The sequence below is a fragment of the Chaetodon auriga genome, chromosome 10 (genome assembly GCF_051107435.1).
Source record: "Chaetodon auriga isolate fChaAug3 chromosome 10, fChaAug3.hap1, whole genome shotgun sequence".
Classification (NCBI taxonomy): domain Eukaryota; kingdom Metazoa; phylum Chordata; class Actinopteri; order Chaetodontiformes; family Chaetodontidae; genus Chaetodon; species Chaetodon auriga.
In genome coordinates this window covers 25,011,134-25,025,386 of record NC_135083.1, presented here as the reverse complement: position 1 = coordinate 25,025,386, position 14,253 = coordinate 25,011,134, and the positions used below count along the sequence as shown (strand labels likewise).

The 14,253-nt window shown below is 41.6% G+C and overlaps 1 protein-coding gene across 1 annotated transcript in view; it reads right to left on the bottom strand.

The window, feature by feature from the left end:
• Positions 1-14,253, bottom strand: part of prkcz (protein kinase C, zeta) — a 127,866-nt gene that overhangs the window by 103,488 nt on the left and 10,125 nt on the right. The window contains exons 2-4 of the mRNA XM_076741891.1: positions 13,568-13,689; positions 10,194-10,283; positions 9,978-10,028 (exon numbers count right to left, since the gene is read on the bottom strand). Of these exons, the coding sequence (XP_076598006.1) occupies positions 9,978-10,028; positions 10,194-10,283; positions 13,568-13,689 (263 nt within the window). The remainder of the gene's footprint in view (positions 1-9,977; positions 10,029-10,193; positions 10,284-13,567; positions 13,690-14,253) is intronic.

Here is a 14,253-nt window from a genome sequence, read left to right as displayed (position 1 = left end):
ACACTGCATTTGCTTTACAGTGAGCTGTAAATTAAGATTTCAGACATTCATGACTTAACATCGCTTCGCATTGTCACTGACAGTTTTAGGGTTTCCCAAATTAACTATCAACTGCAAAACATTGCATTGTGGGATTGCTAGCAAAAGATAATGTGAATGCCACTGCTTTTTTTTCATCGTATTGTAGGAATTTCTGATATAGAGCAGGCCTTCTCAAAGTCCAGATTCCAGTCCGCATCCGCACTGAACTGCCCATATTGTCAACTGGCGGCTTGTGGGTCACATTCAACCTGCAGAATACTAATGAATTCAGAAGATTCATGCAGCTTATGTTATTCACCAGTGGAAGAGGTCCAATCCATCCTGACAGTGAACATCAAGCTAAAAGTCTGTAACTCATGCAGATGCAAGAGGTGTCGTTTGGGTTTATTTTCATTGGCCAACTATTGTATTTAGTCTCAAACTGAGTATTTTTGTTTGCTTCCTGGGATCCTAAAAAGGAGTTTTTTGTTGGGATAAGGTCTCATTCATTGGTTCAACTACTGTGGGCAGTACTAAGCACTGACAGCCTCCTTGGTGGAGGTCATTTTTTAGTTCAGAATCTATCATTATGGATTTTCCATGTCTGTTCACACTGATGTAGGCTCATCTAAAAATATTTTGTAAGTTAAGATATTAAATATATAGATACTATATATATATAAAACATTTCTTTAATCTGAAGTCCAGCCCCCACAGTGTAGGCTTCAAAAAATCCTGGCCCTTACAGTTCAGGACCCCTGCCACCTTATTATGAACAGGCTACTTGCAGTACTTTTTAGTTGTACGCAACACCATCACTGGGGTAACATAGACACTTCCTGTCACTTATTCGTGGTTTCGTCTTTCATAGAAATTTACCTATTATAAAAACCCATTTATAAATATATGCTCTAGAAAGTATCTGTTACTGAATATGATTTATCTTAAGCATATATTTTACTAAATATTTGCATATAACTGAACACTTTGGCATGTCTGCTATTTTCATCAGTAAAAACAACTTGAGACTTGTGTTTCAGTTTTTTTAGATCACATCCCTGGTCATATTGTGTATCTATTTAAACTTGAACCAACCAATTTGAACCAATAACCACCCACCCATCAATCAATCTTCAACTTTCAGCAGCACAGAGTTAAGATTCATTACTTAGCTAGCTAGCATTGTACATCTGTGTGTCTTCAGGTGTTCTCCACCTCAAACCTTACTCCATTTCCCCAAAATACTGTGGTTACCAATCTGGTGGCTGTGTGTGAGGCAATTTATAGTGGACTGCTTCAGGAACGACATGGGATAGGGTTACAATGCTTCTCTCTCCCTGATGGATACTGCTATCCTGTTTGGTGTACATCAATTTGGACAGAAGTAACAAACCCTCCATCTCCGACAGTTTGAGGGGTACGTCTACCTGCTCCTGTAACACAGGTGAAGGTGTTGAGCAAGTAGTCCTCTGTAACTGAATGGAGGCTAGCATCCAACTCTGAATCGCTGAAATTCTCCATGTTGGTTATGACACAGCCACTTTTCAATGTTCAAATCAAATTTCGTTCAATGTTATTTAGGGCTCTTTCAAAATCTATGTTAATTTTTTCCAGATTTCATTTTATTCTTTAACAAAAATCCTGTGTTTTTGGTTTTAATTTTTCTTAATCCTGTGTTTTTTGACTAATAGGACCACTGCATAGGATTTAGTGGTGTCTAGCGGTGAAGATGCAGATTGCAACCAACTGAATATCCCTCAGCTCACCCCTCCCTTTCCAAGCATGTTGGAGTACCTACACAGACAACTGAAAATGCGATAGGTGCTCTCTAGAGCCAGTGTTTGGTCTCTCTGTTCAGGGCTACTGTAGAAACATTGTAGTGCAGCTCTCTCTGTAGATATACAGAGCTCATTCTAAGGTAACAAAAACACTACAATTCTGTTATCAAGTGCGGATTCTGTCTCCCCATCTGCCTTGAAGCACTGCACTGATCGGCTGTCTCCAGTGTTCACAGACATTTTTAACACCTCATTGGAGACATGTCATGTGCCAGCCTGCTTCAAGTCTTCAATCATCATCCCTGTTCCCAAGAAGCCAAGGACCACAGGACTTAATGACTTCAGACCCGTCGCCCTGACCTCTGTGGTCATGAAGTCCTTTGAGCGCCTTGTGCTCTCACACCTCAGAGACATCCCTGACCCTCTCCTGGACCCCCTGCAGTTTGCCTACAGAGCCAACAGGTCTGTAGATGATGCAGTCAACTTGGCCCTCCACTTCATCCTCCAGCACCTGGACTCCGCAGGAACCATGCTAGGATCCTGTTTGTGGATTTCAGCTCTGCCTTCAACACCATTATCCCAACTCTGCTTCAGGAGAAGCTCTCCCAGCTGAGCGTGCCTGACTCCACCTGCAGGTGGATTACAGACTTCCTGTCTGACAGGAAACAGTGCGTGAAGCTGGGGAAACACGTCTCCGACGCTAAGACCATCAGCACCGGATCCCCCCAGGGCTGTGTTCTTTCTCCTCTGCTCTTCTCCCTGTACACAAACAGCTGCACCTCCAGTCACCAGTCTGTCAAGCTCCTGAAGTTTGCGGATGACACCACCCTCATCGGACTCATCTCTGATGGCGACGAGTCCGCCTACAGGTGGGAAGTTGACCATCTGGTGACCTGGTGCAACCAGAACAACCTGGAGCTCAACGCTCTAAAGACAATGGAGATGGTTGTGGACAACAGGAAAAACTCAGCCTCACCTGCCCCCATCACCCTCTGTGACTCCACTATTGACAATGTGGAGTCTTTCCGCTTCCTGGGAACTATCATCTCCCGGGACCTCAAGTGGGAGCCGAACATCAGCTCCCTCATCAGGAAAGCTCAGCAGAGGATGTACTTCCTACAGCAGCTGAAGAAATTCAGCCTGCCAAAGACAATGATGGTGCACTTCTATACAGTCATCATTGAGTCCATCCTCACCTCCTCCATCACTGTCTGGTACGCTGCTGCCACCGCCAAGGACAAGGGCAGACTGCAGCGTGTCATTCGGTCTGCAGAGAAGGTGATTGGCTGCAATCTCCCATCTCTTCAGGACCTGTACGCCTCCAGGACCCTGAGGCGTGCAGAAAAGATTGTGGCTGATCCCTCTCACCCCGGACACAAACTCTTTGAGTCACTCCCCTCTGGCAGGAGGCTGCGGTCCATCAGGACCAAAACCTCACACCACAAGAACAGTTTTTTCCCGTCTGCTGTCAGCCTTATCAACAAGGCCCGGAACCCCCCCGACACTCTTCACATTCCACCTCGGACTCATTTTGTCACATTGATACAAATACAACTCTATGCGTTACATTAACGCTCAACTTGGACTTCTTTCTGAAAAACAGACTGTGTTTCCGGAAAATAGCAAACAACAAAAAACAGACTTGTGTATATATATTTAAATTGTTATATTTTGTGCTCTTATTTTAGTAGATGCGTCATGCACCAATTTCACCACAGCAAATTCCTTGTATGTGTAAAAGCGTAGTTGGCAATAAAGCTTTTCTGATTCTGATTCTGATTCTGGTTACACACTAGTGGAAACACACTGTACTAATATTCTATTCAATTTCTGCCATATTCTACCTATAGATCCCTTTAAATCAGGGACTGGGTATCTTTTTCTTATCACGGCCCATCCAACTGTCTTACAATCTCTATACGGCCAGGGGGCTAGAGGTTCCCCAACCCTGCCCTAAATCTGGTCCTTTGAGCACATTTTGTCATGAGAATGGGTGTCTAATCGTGGTGGATGAATAAAATTTCAACAGTTCATAAGAAAATATTCAAAACCTCATTAATATCAATGAATTTGAGATTGATAATGCACCATTCAGCTCAAATACACCAGGTAAGTGGGTCTGACCAAGGGTCCTCTCACATTTGGACAGTGATCCTCCTTGTCAACAAAGCTTGACCAGAAAAGATTTTTTCAGCAGAATATCTGCCTTTGCACATACAGCCATGAAGTCTTGAACAAACTAAAGTCTTGCATCTGCTGATGTGGTTGCATTTTTGTGAGTTTTTTTTTCAAGTGATGAGCTCTTGCTAGCACACACACTCTCAGAGGACCTCTTCAACATGACTTATAGGGCCCTAGTTATGTCCAGCCTGCCTGTCCTGTTTCATTTGGAAATACCTCATGATATAGAAGCTAGATACTCGCGAAATGCTGTTTCATCTGTACCTTAAACTTGATTCTCATGGGAATTAAAAGGTTTTCTGTATGTATGTATGTATGTAGTAATGCTACGTTGTGAGCAACAAATCCATGTTGAAATTGGCAGGAAGAGCTAATTAGCTGTTAGCTATTGTCAGCCGGTGAGTCCCGCAATGTGTTGCGGGACTCACCGGCAACAAATCCATGTTGAAATTGGCAGGAAGAGCTAATTAGCTGTTAGCTATTGTCAGCCGGTGAGTCCCGCAATGTGTTTGGCTAACAGAGCTATCAAATGGCATTAATACAGCAATGGAGCCAATAGCATACAGCTGACAGAGCTAATAGAGCTTAACCATGTTAAACACTGAACTGCAGTTTAATGTGACAACACAAGTTCACAGTAAATAAATGTAGTGAAGTAGTAGTAGTGAAGTGAGTACAAAAAAAGGTATTGGGTAATCTTAAGCTCCCTGTTTAGCATTTATAAGCAGTACATAAACTTTAAATAACAGTTCATAACACACTATAATAGGGCTGCTCTATTATGACAAAAATCATAATTACAATTGTTTTGGTCAATATTGAGATCACAATTCATAAAAACAAATACTCACTGACTTTGGAAACATGCATTTATTGAACTTAAAAAAAAAAAAAGTACTTTTAGCAGTGGATTTCCTTGAACTTCCAATATAATGAAACTAAGGACAATTTACAAGAACTAAATATGTTATAATAATAATGTCATCATAAATATGAAGACTTGGGTAATACATGATGTGTATTATAATATATATGATATACTATAAATATAAAATGTGAAAAGGATTGCTGAAATGTGACTCTCTAATGTTTTGGTCAGTCCAAGTACAGGTTCCATAACAGCATGGATAGACATGCATCAAAATCCAAGTGCCGATTGGTTTGATCAGGGTTTTCGTAAATAACCGCTCACTTGACCGTACTGAGCTGCACTAAACATGCCACGCCCTGCCTGAGTGTGAGTTTGGGCTTTTGGGGAGGGGCAAAAACACACCAGTCTAAAGGAAAGGGGTGCACTGGATTCATAACAAAAGACGAAACAAGAGCATTATTGCAAAATGGAATGCGGCACAATTGAAAATAAATTTTAAACTGCCTCAGTCTACATCAAAATATATCTAGTTTTAGAGTCATAGAAGCAGTAAGAGGATAAACTGCACAAAATGACTGGATGTATTACTACATTCACCGCAAAAACATATCGCAAAATGGTGATAAATCAAATTTGTTGAAAGCCCCAATACTACAACATACATCCACACATACTGTGTACTTTGACTTGAATACTTGTTTCTACTTTTGATATTTAAATCTCGAACAATGATACAAGTCATGCACCTTGCATCTGTTACATGTCAAATATAATTCATGGATGGTCTGAAAAGTCAAGAACCATAAGTTAATAAAAAGCAAGACCATTTATTTTTCTTGTTGTACTTTTTTCAAACTAGTTTAGGTATTTAAGTCACACTTCTGACATGCAGTTTCCCACATATGGTATTCCTTTGATTTAAAGTTTTCCTATAGCCTGCCTTACTACTGTGCATACTGTGTAATATTGGTTCACTGGAGCAATTAAATATTCTTTTGGTTTTGCTTTTTTATCACGATGGAGACTTTCTATGATGGGGAGAGCATAAAAAAACACCTTCTAGTCATGAATATCAACATTATCTTCTCTGTGTTGAATGAAATTTCACATACTCAATAGCAGCATCCTTTTCCAAACTGCTGTACCTGCTACTATACTACATATTTATTCTGTTCAACTCTATTATAATGGGGTGAGAGCAAGTCCATGAGGAGGGCAATCAATCAAAATCACCAAAGAACCAAAACTATCTTCATGGCTAAATCCTCCACAGGGAAAATTATGTTAATATGTTCTGTTTTTTGTGATTTGGATGAACTGACCCTTTACTGTTTCAATACCTTTGCAGAGTATTAGCTACTGCTTAAATTTTCAGGAGATATCAGTTCATATTTAGCCTTGAAAAACACAAACACATTCTAAAAATGAATGAGTCACACTGTTCCCCTCCCTCCTCCACATTATTTCCTCCCTTCTCCTCTGAAAAGATCAGCTCTATCTGTCCCTCTTCTTTCTACTCAAGAACATCAACAGCAAACAAATGAGGATTAAACTGGAGAAAACACAGCAGGCAGCCACAGTTACAACTTTTGTGTCATATTACATATCACCCACAGAGCACAACAAGCAGAGCTTTACGCAAAACATAGATACTAACTTGCTGTGCGTGTGACACTGCACATGTGTGTATCCTTCATCACCTACCTACAGCATGACAGTCACACTCACGCTCTTCACGCAGTAAACCAGTGGGCTGCCCCAGGGAAAAGGCACAGGGTTCCCCTCCCATCAAAAATACACACATACATGCACACACACACGCACACGCACACACACACACACACACACACACACACACACACACACACACACAGGAGTGTAGTCCACAAGCTGCTGAAACATGCTGTCACAGCAAATAGACAGGGAGGGAGCGCAGCAACAACATGGGAGTACGTGAGAGTGAGAGAGAGAGGGGGGAGAGAGAGACGGAGCAGCAAAGACTACAGTGACTAGTCACATTTACACAACAATAACTGAACTGATATTAAAGTTTCTATGCGATCTTTAAGCTTTTTTACATCGAGCTGCTAAAAAATTGCTGTTGTGCAGCATCACATCTAATTACACACAGATTTATTTAGATTAAGTTTGCACCATGTAACAACCCTTCAATATCTAGCATGAAACTTGCTGCAGATAGTCATGGTTCGCAGAGAATGAATCCTAATGTTTGGTGACCTCTGACCTGCAGTTCAACAATCAGGCCAAAATCTCCCAAGAAATATTCAACACTCATGGATGGTTTCAATCTGTCCAACTGATAGGAATATATCTTTGTCAAGAAATTTACTGAGCAAAATCATGCTCCCCAGAGGCTGTATTTTCAACACTGCATGAGCCCAGTAAAAGACCATCCTCACTGTCCGGTCAGACGAGAGAGCAGCACAACAAAATTCACTTGCTCAGCCTCATGAAATAGGTGGTGCTGGGGATTTCAAGACAGGGTGACAAGTGACTTGCAGTGCTAGTTGGCAAGCCATGGCTGTTGAGCTAAACCAACTGGATAACAAGTAATACAGTACTAACGCTAGCCAGCAACAATAGTTGAGATTCTCGATGGACTGCTACAACCTGCAAGGAGAGGCTCACATGACAGACAGGGGTTGTTGAGCTAGCGCTAGCAAGCTTATCTGCTGCCATGCTTACTGATGGCTGACTACAACTGTCTGCATGAGTGTTATCTTAAAGACGACATTGGCTGTCAGTTTAATGATGTGGCTTTTATTTAAAAAAATGTTACAGTGGACACATTTCAGTAGTAGGGTTGAGCGATATGACAGTATATACTATGAGACGGTAGAAATGAGTCAACCACTAGAGATTTGGCAATACCATTGTCACTGTGGGAGCCTTCCATTACCGCCTCTGCTAGATATTCAGGGCATGCTAGCAAATCAAAGCTGGATTCTCAAGTGATCTTGTGATCTCACAAATCCAGCTGCCTTGCAAGATAAAGTGATTTGGGCAGCAGAACTGCATGCCACTTTTTTACGTAATGTGAGAGCGACAGTTGGTGGTGGTAATGCACCTCTAGGCTGGTCTGCCACGCACAGCAGAAGAAGAGACTGCGAGAAAGTAACTTTCAGAGAGAACTGTTTGTAGGATTGCTAGAGAGGCAAATCAAAGCCCTATCTGACTGCAAACGACTCTCAGTAAGATTTAGCAGACTCTGCAGTGGTGGTGCAGTGTTCTACTGTGCAGCAACACCTGCACAAATATGATGGCCCTTTTCTGCATTCTCCAAACAAAATTCAGCGTCAGAAGTTTGCAAAGAAACATCTAAACAAGTCTGATGCATTTTGGAAACAAGTCTTGTGGACTGATGAAGTAAAAATAGAATTTCTTTGGTCACAATAAGCAAAGGTATGTTTGGAGAAGGAAGGGTGCAGAATTTTATAAAGACCACCTCTCTAACTGTCAAGTACAGGGGTGGATCGATCATGCTTTGAGCTTGTGTTGCAGTCAGTGGCACAGGGAACATTTCAATGATGGAGGGAAGAATGGATTCAATTAAATAGTAGCAAATTCTGGAAGCAAACATTACACTGCACAAAAAGCTGAAAATGAAAATGGCTTCTACAAGAGGAGAATGACCCTAAACACACCTCAAAATCCACAATGGACTACCTCAAGAGGATCAAGCTGAAGGTTTTGCCATGGCCTTCACAGTCCTGACCTGAATATCTTCAAAAATCTCTGAATAGACCTCAAAAGCGACGTTGTGTGCAGAATTGTTGCCAGTCCACATGTCCTGGAAGACTTCAATGTTTTCAACTTCAAAGTTTTTTCAACATTGAGCTACAGCGATGCAGTCGGCAGCTGCAATGTAATTGCTCAGGGCATTTGCGAACCACTGATGTATGTTCACAAAGAGTGTTTGTTTTTGCCACTGACAGGCTCAGATTGTTATTCTAAGTGTCTGACAACATTATGGAAAGGGTCCCTACAGAGACAGACCTTTTTGGTAAAGAGTAAAATCAGTTTTGTTTAACCAGAAATAGTTGTTATTTCACTCTCACTAAAGCTGCCAGACTTCTTTCACAGAAACAGTCATTTTATCATCATAAAACACACTTCATTCAAACTCGACAGAGACTAAATAAAAATCAGCAAAAACCTGGTGTTGTGCCGGAATATTTTCACATCTTACTCTGAAATTATTTTCACCAGACATTAAAACAGGAGAAACTAATAAATGTGTCGGAATTCAACAGATTTTCTTGTTAACAAAAAACAAAACAAACAACATGAATCACTGGACAACAGAAAGGCAGCTTGCTTTTTTTTTTTTTTTTTTTTTTTTTTTTAACAATTGAATATTAATTTTCATAATCAGGTGTCTGGATGTTTTCCAATTTGAATATAAATGCAGAACATTCATTCACATTCTCACACACACCCATTCCAATAATATTACTAATATCTTATTGGCAAACGTTGCATTGTACCATTGTTACTGGCAAAACTAATATATCACTCTAGCGCATTATTTTTTAACATGTTACCCCCAACACTGACTGTTATTAAACTGCATGTACAGTGACGGAAGATTTTTGCCATATAGCCCACCCATAATCAGGAACTCATTACTGAAAATTACATTTGTTGTCTTTCCACTACAGTGGCATTGAGATAAGCCAGTTAACAATCTAGCAAGCTTGGTGGCAGTTGTCTGTGCCTGGACCATCAGAAAGTACACCAGAGGGACTTTTTTGGCACAGGAACTATGGCTAAGGAATCCAATTTCGACCCTGATTCCTCCATTCTACCAGTTACAACACTGTAAACTCTTCATTTTGCTGACTTCCTCTGGCTGATGTAACTGTGATGTGGCACTACTGACATGACAGAAGCTGACCCAACTCCACCTTGCACTGACACCAACACCAGGTGCCAGGTACATTGTTTTCTTAACCTAGTTTAACACGCTGGTTACAACACATTGGGTCCTATGTATCCATGCCTATCTACATGATGATATAGGACACAGCATAACTCTGACCCCCTGATTCTAATTGGGAATCCTGCCTGTGGGTAGAGAGTGAAAGCAGAGCCAATGTACTCACTGTCCTCTCCTGGGCAGGGCATGCCAGGCCGCTCTGGGGTACTGGGGAACACTGCAAAAGAAAGAAAATAAAAATAATGTAAATAAATGTTATGGTGCTTGCTAAGTTGTGCACCTTTTCTGTGGTGTTTTACATCTCCAGAAGTTGTCCATTGTGGCGAATAGTTCAAAACTATTTTGTGAGTAATGACAAAAAGTGAAGTAGGGGCTAACTCACCATGCAGCATCAGTCCAGACCTCTTGCTGCGACTGTAAATACGAAATGCCTCCTCCAGCTCCATCTGAGATGAGATAGTACAAGGGTCCCCTACACACACACACACGCACACGCACACGCACACACACACACACACACACACACACTCTTGAACTTTTCACTCGGTGACAAAATGCATTTCTAGTGCCTGACCTTAACCATCACAACTAAATGTCTAACCCCATTCCTTACTCTGACCCTAGCCTAAACCTAATTCTACCCTAACCCTTAAAACCAAGTATCAACCCTCTAACAACCCTGAATGTCCTCACTTTCCAAAAATGTCCTAACTATGTTGCAACTTTGGATTTCCAGGCTAGGTTTTGATTTCTCATGTCTTGTACACAAACTGAAATTATCTACCTACATTTGTTTAGGTAATAATAAAGTGGGGGAAATAATGGTTACAGGATTTATATTTGTGAAGTAAATGTCTATCCAAGGAGAGTTGAATCAAGGGCAACTGGACTTGGTTGTAGATACTTCAAAACATTTTGCCTCTCAACCAAGGGGCTTCTTGAGTTCTGGCAGGTGGGGAGTCCCTGGTCCACCAGTCCAGCTGCCCTAAATTCAACCCACCTTAGGTAACCATGACCAAGATGACTGAGAATCTTCACAAAAATAAATGTCTCAATGTCTTAATTTCCCATTCCCTTAAATGCATATGCAACAAGGAAATACACCACTTGTGTCTTGAGAAGAACATCTGTGCCTGAAAACCTAGTGCAAAAACCTTAGTAAATATGACCATGTATCCTCAACTCACTACAGCTTCTAAAACCCCTTGTCAAACTCACTAGAGAGTGGGTATCATAAGTCTTTCCACAAATCTGATATAAGGGGACATCTTGCAGATGGCATGTGGACACGTTAAGCCAGTGGTTCCCAACATTTTTGACATGTGACCCTGTTGGGACCTCACCACATGGGTGAACAAAGAGAGGGCCACATGACACACACACAAAAGCCTGAACTATGACACCTTGCCAAAACATCATCAGGCCTTGTGAATCTCACCTGAGTGCAAGATTCGGTTGGAATCCAAATCCTGGTTTCCCATTGGATGAGACCCACCCGATTCAGGGGAGTTCCTATGACACAGCAATGACGTTACCTGTCACTGTGCATTCAGCCTCTTACCTGCTGCCATTTCCACTTTTCCTTTCTCTTCTTTTTTTTTTTTTTTTGGTACACAAGACTGCCAGCATCACACACAACAATTTCACTCCCTGATGACATCTGAACTCATGCATGATCGTGAAATAAGATGTGCTGTGAATAGTCTGGGTCATATGTGTAATGCTGCCAGTCACTCGACCAAGACACGAGTTTATGGCGCTGTGATCATTAGATGTGACACAGTGACTCCTGTGAAAGACAAAAAATCGGGTAGTCTCACCAAGCCATAATGAAACGTTCGCACTTTAAATGGCCCAGGGAACACTCCCTCTGACTGTTGTGTTCACTGAACATGTTTGGATCTTCCAAACATCCATCCTCTGCTGCCATTAATGGTCAACATGACGTTAAAACAGCTGACAACTGTCTGAAGCAAGAAACTCCACCAGATATATCAGATGGATGAAAGACATGTTAATTGCTCCCCGAAGCAATCTCAAGTAAGAGGGTATTGTCTGGGCAGGGACAGGTTAATCATAGTGTGTTATTGCTTTACTGATGTATAAGCTTTACTGCATTGTTGTGAAGTTAACAGACCACCAAGTTCTGGTGTTGCCGTTTGAAATACCTCAATCGAGCTTGCTGCTTGTTTCCGAGTGCCTGTGTCAATTGTGTTGTTCCACGCTGTTGGGCTGTGCTTGTGTTAGTTTCCGCCACAGCGTATAAAGCCAGTAAGATGCACTTTTTCAGTTAAAAGACCAGTGTCATGGCTGACAAAAGCAAGTTTGCGTGCTGGGTTTCTGGGTGATAAAAGGACAGCTATTCTGTCTTTCAGTGTGCCTGCTTTGTTTTGTATCTTTTACTAATCCACACAAGCACACATCCACATACCTTTACAGGCATTCACACACACCTTAAATGCACAGATGTGGCAGCATAACTCAGCTTGGCTCCACGTCACCTTGATGACAGCGACATCCCCCATCTTGCATCTCATTCCTCTTTAACTCTCACGGTCCAGCTCGCCATCTCAAATTCTGGTGTGACGTAGCCACTCTTGTGGTCATGTCCACCATCTGCCTTCTCTGTTTCTCTCTCTCTCTTTCCCCTCTCCCTCTCACATATACACACACACACAGAGTCACAGACGCCATATGCTTTCTTGTTGTCTTTATTCTTGTCACTGTAATTGCTCATGCTTATAGCTGCTTGTTATTGTAGTTGTAGATGGACTATGAATGCTTATTGATTAAAGTATTATTGATTATTGATTGGTCGTGCAAAAGTTAGATAAACCCTGTTGTCCTTCTACGTAGCAGTAGTGACTATTTGTGCATATGTGTTGTGATACCAGCTGGTTGTGTCAGTACTTTAAGAGCCATTTTTATTAGCTTATCCCCACACAGATTCAGCCCTTCACTGTTCAACTAAATGGAAAATAGTGCCTAAATACTGACATTTTAAGTGAACACCCCTGTTTGAGACTGTATCCATGGTTTGGTTATTAGTCCCTGATCCCTGTGTGGCACCCAATCAATATGTCAATAATGTCAGTAACTATCTCTGATATTTGCTGATATCCAAACCTGCTCCTCAAGAGACCTGAAGACACCAAATTGTGGAATTGTACAAGGAAGCCAAAATAAAAGAAGTCTAAAAATCAAACCTGTTTATTATCTGCTCTCTTGTCCTGTTAAATATCTCACAACTCCTCAGATTTATTTTGTAACTCTCTAGGGTGTCAACACTCTGGTAGGGAACCACTGGCTTAAGACCATATGACTGCTGGCCCACATGTTAAAAACAATTCAAAATCTTGCACGGACTCATACTGATTATGATTCTTCTCACTGTTATTATGATTCTAGCTGTTATAGTTGTTGTGGATGGATGGTTCAAATCTTTCTGAAGGTGTGGCTACAACATAGGAGGCGGCATTTTTTCAGATGTAAAGGTTTCTAATTAAAAAAATAAATAAACCTAGCTCGGCAACTGATGAAATTCAAAGCACAGCAAACATGTTGCTTACGGAAGCAAAGTGTGGACAGCCGGAAATGAGCAGCAGTATGATGTGGCAACAATGACTTGGACTGGCCAGAAGCCCAGGAAATGGGCTTTCATGCTGCATTTTGGAGCCTGAGTTTAGCAACAGTATAGAAGGACACAGCAGGTGAGACAGAGCACATGGACAGTATTTTACCTTGAGGCACACCCACCTTCATCATCGATCCACTTGAGTGTGATGGGCTGCTGCTTGGAAACGCTGCACATTGTTCTCACCTCATCGCACAACTCCACAAAGGTTACCGTGGCTGCCAAGTCTGTGATCAACATGTCGCTGGATGTACACACACACACACACACACATACACACACACACACACACACACACACACACACACACACACACACACACACAGAAAATGTCAAGATCGAGTCACTTTGCTTTAGTGAAACAGAGATCAAGAGATCCCTCAGGGGGTTCCAAGAAAACAACAACAAAATGAGGAATCCATTCACTACACTCGCACTCCTAAGTTATCAGATGATTAATTTAGCAGCTGTTATCTGGCTACTGTAGGTATAGTATTTACAGAGTACCTGGATGTGCAAACACAGACAGAGGAAAAGGTTTACAACAGAGTTAATGGCACATTGACTGCGGAAGGATGCAGGTCACTGAGCATATCTGTTGTATTTGTTGGCTGTTCACTAGTCTGAATGGAAGTGAACATTCAGAAAGAAATTTAAAGGTATTAAACAGTATCACTCGAGAATTTGGACAAATGGACAAAATTAAAGAGGCACGCCACTGATTTTGGACCTGAAGATCAGTTTACTTGTCATAAGGGGAACTACTCAGGCTGTGGAAACAGATGTACAATGAGCGTGGAGTTTACTC